Genomic DNA, 8,890 nt, shown 5'->3' with positions numbered 1-8,890 from the left:
ATAGAGAGGAGCTCTTTAGCTGAAATGAAAGCGAGCTGTGAGCCTCTCCCGCAGCTCCTGGGTGATAAAACTCAGAATGTCTCTGAATTATCTGGTGAATTAATTATGAATTAATTATCTGATGAACGTGACATGCTCTTGCTCTCTGTAAATAAAGCAAAGCCACTTCCTCGTCCGACATTAAACAGAGCCCGACAGAGGAGGGAGGGGCGAGGCTCTTGCCGTGCAGCGCTTCAAGAGCTATCCTGCGTCTGACCTCAAAGTGCACAAGCTTCCAACTTGAAGCGTTGGATGCGATTTTGAAGCTGAAATCGCGTTCGATGTRAACGCAGCATAAGAAAAATCACAAACAAAAGCACAAACTTTATTTCTAAAGTTAAATATATCTAGTGAATTGAAGCTGTACAGCTTTAGCTCCAGTTGTTGCTTGTTCCAAGTAGTAGACCAGCATTGAAGGAAATGTGTTTTTGCTGAGCTTTATATGTTTTGCCGGATAACTAGAGAGAGAGAGAGAGAGAGAGAGAGAGAGAGAGAGAGAGAGGGGTAACTGAGTATATGTATATGAAAATACAGATATTGGCAGAAGGCCAATAAACTTAAATTTAAATAAAAATCTCAATTTATTAGAATAAACTTGTAAATTTAATTGGTTTTACCACTGCAAAGGAGTATTGTGATGACCAATTAACCTAAGAGCCCAAAATGTGAAAGAATTGCAATTGTGTTGGTCGATGTACATGAATTTAAAGACTGGTTTAAACACATCAGCCTTTGTTCTGTAATAGTTTAACCTACATCAATAGACTGAATACACTGTTCATTTCTTGTTTTTTATTATTTATTTATTCATTCATTCGTTCATTCGTTTATTTATTTATTTTTTGATCGGGGGTAATTTCTTTTAGTGTTCTTTTAGATAACAGAGGAACAAAACAAAAGCTCCGTAATAATATTGGTTTCCTTCTTCTTTTTTTTTTTGTTTGTATGTAAGAACTTTATTACACAGACCCCAACATCATCAGTCACCTTTGAAATAGGTGAATTGACGACTGGTTTTCAGGTTAAGACTGGACCAATGTTCTCGCACTAAAAGTAAAAAAAAAGGAAAATATCTGCTGTCAGCTTTCTGACTTATGTAAATAACTCTTTGTAAACCTTAAAATGAGCATTTTAAACTGGCATCTGTGTTGATGGAAAGAGTTTTGGAAAAGTCTAATGCTGTGATGTTCCTCTGCCCTCATTTTTAGYTGTGTACTGTTCAGAATATAAAGTACAAAAGATTAAAGTAGGGCAAAATTGTCATCAGGTTATGTTTGTGTGCATGTGATGGATACAGTCATTACAGCAGATTTATAGAATTGATGTTAAAGTGCACACCCACAGTGTGCTCCACTGTTTTGTGATTAAATGTGTAGAATAGTGTAGAAGTCATTCAATTTGTTGATATTAAGAGTGTCTCGTCACTGTAGTTGGGAGCAGAATTCCCCGCCTATTTCTCTAGTTATGATTAATGATTCTTTGTTTAAGGCAAAATAATTTTCTTAAAGAATTAACTCTTTGTTCAGGCACATTATTTGTAATATTTAACCCCTTTGTAACTGCAATGTGTTTTGGTGTTTTCATTTTTGGTCACCTTTTTAGATGCAAATGTATTTCATTTTTCTTTTCAAGGTTTTTGTTTTTTAATGGACATTACAAGTTGCACTTTTAGAAGGGTGGATAGAAGAAGCTGTGGCTGAGTGTGTGACAGCTGTGGATGGAGGGGTTTAGGGGAGTCATCCTCCAATGAGAGTTGGCAGTTCGATTCCCCCCAATATTCAGTCATATGTCGAAGTGTTTTTGGGCAAGACACTGAACCCCCACTGCCTCTGATGTGTGTTCCTTCAGTGTATGAATGTGATTTAAACACTGATTAATCTTCATAGAATGATCTCTCTGGGTTGGCTTTGTAGATTGGGTAGAAAGGTGCTACACAAGTACAGTCTATTTATCATAAAGCTTAAAAATTTAAATGGTTTTGCTCTGTTTTGTGTTGGAATTGCCTTTTTCAAAAATCATTTGCAGCACATAAAGGAATATGAGAAATTAGTAAGAAATAATGTCTGACATTCCCAACATGTTACTGTCAGTGCTGACTATGAGCAATCAGCTGGTGTCTGACTCAAGTCAACAAACATGACCAATATCACTGGAAATTGAAAAAAGAAATTTAAGGAAGAAAATGGTTGTAATTCCATAAAATCATTTAGGAAATTAAAAAGTCAAAATTTGTCAAGTATATGTTTATATCACCATGTAGGACTACACTGCCTGGCCAAAAAAGGTGTTAAATCCACCTGAATTTAAAAGGTCTATGATGTGGAGTTGCTGCAGTTCGTCAGGTCCAGGTTCAGCAACAGTTTGTGCTCCAAGAATGAGGTCAGCTGATTACCTGAATATACTGAATGACCAGGTTATTCCATCCATGGATTGTTTCTTCTGTGATGGCACGGCCATATTCCAAGATGACAAAGCCGGGATTCATGGGGCTTGAATTGCGAAATAGTGGTTCAGGGAGCATGAGACATCATTTTCACACATGGATTTGTTCCACAGAGTCCACTGAGAATCTTTGGGATGTGCTGAGAAGGTCAGACTCTACCATCATCAATGCAAGATCTTGGTAAAAATTAATGCAACACTGGATGGAAATAAATCTTGACACTGCAGAAGCTTATCAAAATAGTTCCACAGCGAATGTGTGCCATAATCAAAGCTAAAGGTGGTCCAACAAAATATTAGTGTGATATTTATTATTATTTTTTTTGGTGGTGACTCTTTTTTTGGCCAGGCAGTGTGTTTATACCATTACCACAGGAGTTATTCTGCTTTTTAACAAATGGGTTGTCTTCTTGAATTGTCTTGCACTGACAAAAAAAAAAAAAAAAACGGATTCTGTCTCACGGAATAGTAAGTAATAACAAACCTAAAACGGTATTTGCTTGAATTGTAAAAACATTTTGAGTTTGAGCTGTTTATGATAGTAGAAATTCAACATGAATCAGAAATTTCCTGATTCTTAAAACTGTGATTGTCTTGTCTGCAGTCTATTGTGGGTAACATACTGACATTTAATAACTACTCCATAAAACACRTTTAAAGTAAAAAATAAAATAAAATTCTCTTTACAACATTAGAGTTTTTTGTTTGTTTGTTTGTTTGTTTTGGATAGAGTGAATTGGTGGGTTGTTTCTCTGCCTTTACTCCCATTTGCTTTTATTTTCTCCACAGTCTACCCAGACCTTTGCAACATTAGCCTGGCAGCTGTAGGAGATGCACAGAAGCACCAAGATCGCATTGCATTCTGGGATGATGTGTATGGCTTCAACATGGCATGTATGAAAAAGGCTGTGATTCCAGAGGCTGTGGTGGAAGTGGTGAACATAGACACACTCATTTCTGAGCCTACGGTCATACAGGTAAATATTAAAGCAAGACCAGTGGTAACACTGTATGTAGTGTTCAAACTGTTAGATTTGGTTCTAAAAAACATTAATAGGAGGTAAGTGAGGAAGTAATCACTCATTAAAGTAAAAAAAAACCTGCAGTCTGTCTGCAGGGTATAGAGTGGCACACAAGCAGTAATCAGAGCACATCGATGTACAGGATGATAGTTTTGATGWTGGGAGGTCCTGTCACTCTGAAAGGAGACATAATTGTTTAACCTTTTGGATACTTTACAGTTCCTATAGGGACAAATGGTTTAGATCGCACAGTGCTCGACTCTTTACCACTTTTAATATTCATTCAAATAATTGAAAAACACAATTAACAATGCCTGATTTAAAACGAAGACAAATTGTCTAATGCTACTTTCTTCAACTGAATAACTGACACCCTCCTGTAAATATCTCCTGTAATACAACTTTAAAGAGAAATTCCTTTTTGTATCTGCCATTAGCAAGCCAGTACGGTATGTTTGTCAGGTTTGCTCTGCAGAATCGCTGATAGGAAACAATAAAGTTCTTGAGCTTAAAGCTGAAGACAGGATGAAAGCAAGTTTTAGCAAAAGAGGGGGAAAGAGAGAGAGAGCAGAGAGAGCTGTAAAGTTAAAGGAAGGGTTTTTGTGTTTGTGGTGATGCTGTAGAGCTGGGTGATTGATCAGTCTAATACGTATTTAAGTTCTACTTAAGGAAACTTCATTACTCTCAGCTGGCTAAAGATAAAGCAGTTTTTACAGAGCTGATGAGCAAGCATACACATTACTTTGAGATAAAACGCACGCACACACACACGTAATAAACCATCTCATGTGAACGAAAAGCAAATATAAAGGAAAGCTCGTTCCTCTTGGTTCCTCTGTTTTTTTGCCAGTTAACCTCTTTGCAAAGTGTTGTGTCTTCCACTCATCTGAGAGTGTGATGGATGGGGAGAGAACTTTGATGTAATGGAATTTGAGTCCTCTAATCAATAGTTTCTCCCCTCCAGTGACAAATAGACACCCCCTTTACCCAAATTACAAGGACTCTCATCTATTGCGTCTCGTTGATACGATCCAATAACATTCCATTAAGGCTGGCTGCAATTCCGTAAAATTGAGAGCAGTTTCATGGAATTAGAAATTCCCACTGAACAGATAAGTTTTTTAATGCCCCTTTAATGTCAAGATACGGAAATATTTGAGTTCAGGAATGTATGCTTGCTTTCATTTTAGTCAGTCTTTGTTGTTTTTACTATATTATACAATTAAAATATATTTTTCATTATTTTGGGGTAAGTGTTGCTTCTTCTCTGCTATCTTTAATGTATATATACTTCTTGGATTATGCTGTACATGTTTATTTGATTAAAATCATTTTAAATGTATCTGTTAGTTTGTTTTTCTCTCATCAGTAGAGCCTTGTCTCCATTTTCAAATGGATTTGGCATTTCATTTATCTGGATATATCTATTTTGTAAACTGTGTCATCATGTTCGGGAACATTTCCAGTGTTAAGATCTGACTTACTTGGAGACAGGGTCAACACTGTAAATGCTTTTATTTACCCCAGAACATTATGCAATGGTTGWTGCTTTATTACCTGGCACCTTATACAGCTGAAAGAAGCCAAAACCCTCAGAGAATTGAGTTGCTTGCTATAGATGTGTGTACATGACCTGTTCTAATAATTAGCTTGTTTGTGTCAGGCTAAAGGCCCTGTCACACTTGCACGTTGGGGACTTGAAAATTTTGTTATGACTTAATTACTCGTGCAGATTATTATCAATCTAATAGCCAGCATTGTAGTCAAATAAGTCTTCCATGATTTTTTTAAATTCCATCTTCAACATAGACATCTTCGGGGTTGGACAGCATTTTCACAAGTTAGCATAAATTCTCTAAAGTGTTAAAGTGTGACAAGGTCTTCATATTGACGTGCGTTCTCATAGCTCTCCAATTTGGTCACACTTGGGGAGTTTAAGATTTTAATAAACAGATCTGAAAATTTGTCCATAAGCACCTGTACTTGTCAATGAAAACCCTTTCTTTGATGTATGGTATTGATTTTTCGTAGTATTAAGTAAATTGTATTATTATTGTTTTTGTGTTACTTTGTTGTGGTGAATGTAACAGGTCTCTCTTGTCAATGAGACAATGAGTCTCAAGAGATCTTCCTGTATAAATAAAGGATAAATTAAAAAAATAAAATAGTACATTACTGAGTACTATGCTGCCTTGAGACTTTATCACAATGTTTGTGAAGCACTTGGATTTTTTCATTTATCCATTTTTCCTGCTTTCAACAGAAACATTTCCCAATCTGGCAGTTTATCAACTAAATAACATGTCCAACATTTTCTAGGCCTCTTTATTTAAAAACTGTTGGTTATTTTTATTCATATACAGTAACCCCTGGTATTCTCACTTGTTCTGTTTTTTAAAGCTTATCTGTTTAAAAGTTGCATAAAGTCACTTTTTGTTTTGCTTTAATATATCAAGAACAACCTGGCAGTCCTTGAAGGAATTCATATTGCCCATCACCTTTTATGCCAGTGGTTTAAACTAGGGTTGGGCATAATTGCATTGTGTACAGTCAGTCGTCAGAAAAACATTAATCAATTATTTTTTGGCACTTGATGATTAATACAATTAATGCCACCAGGCAGACTGACTGGACATTTCCCCAGTCAGTCCCGTCGGTGTTCCTCTCCGCTTCAGATATGACGTACATTAAAAAAAGGTTCTGTAATTTATTTATCTATCAACACAATTTAAAAATTGATGTATAACCTGAAGTCTGTAATTTTGGCACAATTTGGAACTGATTTTTACAAAGAGTAAATCTTTCCCACTAACTTGGTCATGCGACTAGGACATAAGGGTGTCCAGGGGATTAATCGTCAAATTAATCATTATCGGCAAAATACCACAATTAATCATGATTTTTTTTTTTTTGCCAAAATTGCCCAACCCTAGTTTAAACTAAGATATTCTATATAAGAAATCACAAAGTTATAGCTGTTTGGGTCAAATGGTATACACAATCTAATGCAATATTGCAAGATGTTGATATGTGGTAGTGCTCAGAGCACAACTCTCAGCTACTCCTACATTTAACTCAAGCTCAGAATCTGTAAATTTGACTAAGTTGGTTGATCATTGTTAAAATCGTTTGCAATGTGTAGTTTTTTATTCTTATTGCTGTTTGTCTTACTTTGAACAGACAATTGACTGTAACACCGTGTGCCTGTCAGAACTGGAGTTTACAACAGATTTCTGCTTGAAAATGAAAAACACCACTGAGTGCACGGTAAGAAGCACAATTACATGCACACATGCACACACACAACACATCATCAAAACTGATGATTCTGTAAAGACAGGGAAGCAACTTAGTAAACGTACAACATACACTACTTCTGAAACAACTATAATTCATCATCTTGCCATATTTTATGTTTCTGGGATGCCATCTGTATGGATAAAATGATGAACAGAAATGTTGATTTACTAATGTGTACAAAGGTTTTTATCTTCCCAGTGGAAGGTAGGGGTTTTTTTTTATTATTGAACTCAGTCCTGCTGTCAAACATTTGGGACAGAAAAATGACCAGAAACATTTCTGTTCATCCAATATTAACATCTGTCATTTATCAGAGATTTTGTCTGAAAAGAACAAGACAGTGCAAACAGACAAGACATCAGTCAGCTCATGTTGATGGATAACGTTTGTTTTAAAGAGAATGTCTGTCATTTTGATATTTCATAGTTTCAATTTCAATCAGAGATAATGTGACTTCAAAAGGCATGCCATACAACAAAGTAAATGATCAAAGCCTTCTTTTTCTTCCCTTCTCTCTTAAATGTAATCTGGTTTTATAAAATATAATGATTGAAATAAAGTTAACTTATTATTAAAGGCACAAGATTGAATAGCATACTAAAAATATTACATATATGTGTGATGATACAAAGATAATTCCAAGACCCTAAACTTAGGAGTTCTGTTAAATCTTTCAATGAGAGAAGGTAGGAATGTGGGATTTGTGAGTGATCACACCAGTGACAACTCTGCAGGCATTACAAGCATCAGCAGGTGAGATGGGAAAGTGTTAAAACAATTGTTGCCTGGGCTCTTGACCAATCTAACTTTATGGGAGAGTGGCAACAAGAAAGCCACTATTCAATAGTAGCTAAATTAAAATTATGCTAATAAAATTTATGGACCACTGCCATCCACCATGTTTGTTTATCTGTGGGAACAGCCAAAGGGACTGATATTAGACTGACATTGGTGACATTTATGAACAAGTCTTGTATGATCAAGAAGGTTTACAATTAGCTGAGTTGTTTTAAACCAATCTGCAATGACTATTTCCAATGGTAGACATGACAAAAGTATTCAGACTCCCAACCCTGCTTATGAAAGTTAAGTCTGAAATCAGGTGTTAAACACTACAATTGGTAGTAGCTTTAGATGGTGTGCCTTAAAGATAAGCACTTCCAAGATTTTAGCTCAGTGACACAAGATGGCTAAGCTTCATCTCAGCTAATCCAGTCTAGTAGGCAGTTTATAAGCAGCTCAGAAGTATTTCACAAACTGGAGATAAATTAAGATTTAAGTTCTGAATGTTCACAGCATTAGAATAGAGCTTAAAAACATTTAAACAGTAAACTTGTCTAGCAAAAGCTGGGAGGGTTTGAATAAATTTTTGGAACAAATTCTTTTCCGTGGGAGGACATGTGAAAGGTGGRAACTCTGTTCTGCTCTGTTCAATTAGCTGGATTTATATTTGGATTCTGATCAGTGGACTCTACAGATTGGCTTGGTTTTCTCCTGGTGTTCTACAAAACCATGTTGGTGGCTATTCAGGCCATTTCCTGGCTGCCTGAACAATATGAAGGATTGCCGTACTATCAGCACTCAGACTTTTGCCTTGAGCGAGATGGGACAAGGTCTGCAAGCGGTTCTGCTGAGGTTCGCGGGCCGGCTGTGGTTCCTGGACTTTGCTGGCCAGATGGAATTGATCTTGGAGAATCTGAGAGCTCGGCTTGGTGGAATTGTCCACACTATTTGTCTGATAGGATTCGCCACCTTGAGATGTACCAGCAGACATTAAGACAGATCGAAAATTATTGTCTGTCTGCCCGAAAACACTTCTCTTCCCAAACAACTGATTACAGATGTGTCTACAGTTCACATACAATTTCATATAATTTGTATTTAAACAGCAACAATTTTTTCCTCTTCAATCAGACACCAGCAGGGTGTTTTGTTAGTCTAGAGTTCAAAGTCCTTTCTGAAAACTGTTCGGCTTGTTGACTGGTTGGTGATCAAACAAGTGGCTCACAGCGGTTTATTTTCATCTGTAGTGCTTCTAAATTTTAATGTATTAACACACACACACACACACACACACACACACACAC

The 8,890-nt window shown here is 36.4% G+C and overlaps 1 protein-coding gene across 2 annotated transcripts in view; it reads left to right on the top strand.

The window, feature by feature from the left end:
- prmt3 (protein arginine methyltransferase 3) overlaps positions 1-8,890 on the top strand; it is an 80,301-nt gene that overhangs the window by 45,111 nt on the left and 26,300 nt on the right. For both annotated transcript variants that reach the window (XM_014018608.1, XM_014018609.1), the window contains exons 12-13: positions 3,271-3,458; positions 6,684-6,770. In XM_014018608.1, coding sequence (XP_013874062.1) covers positions 3,271-3,458; positions 6,684-6,770 — 275 coding nt within the window. The remainder of the gene's footprint in view (positions 1-3,270; positions 3,459-6,683; positions 6,771-8,890) is intronic.

This window comes from Austrofundulus limnaeus, unplaced genomic scaffold (genome assembly GCF_001266775.1).
Source record: "Austrofundulus limnaeus strain Quisiro unplaced genomic scaffold, Austrofundulus_limnaeus-1.0 Scaffold197, whole genome shotgun sequence".
Lineage (NCBI taxonomy): Eukaryota > Metazoa > Chordata > Actinopteri > Cyprinodontiformes > Rivulidae > Austrofundulus > Austrofundulus limnaeus.
This window is presented reverse-complemented; position numbering and strand designations above follow the sequence as displayed.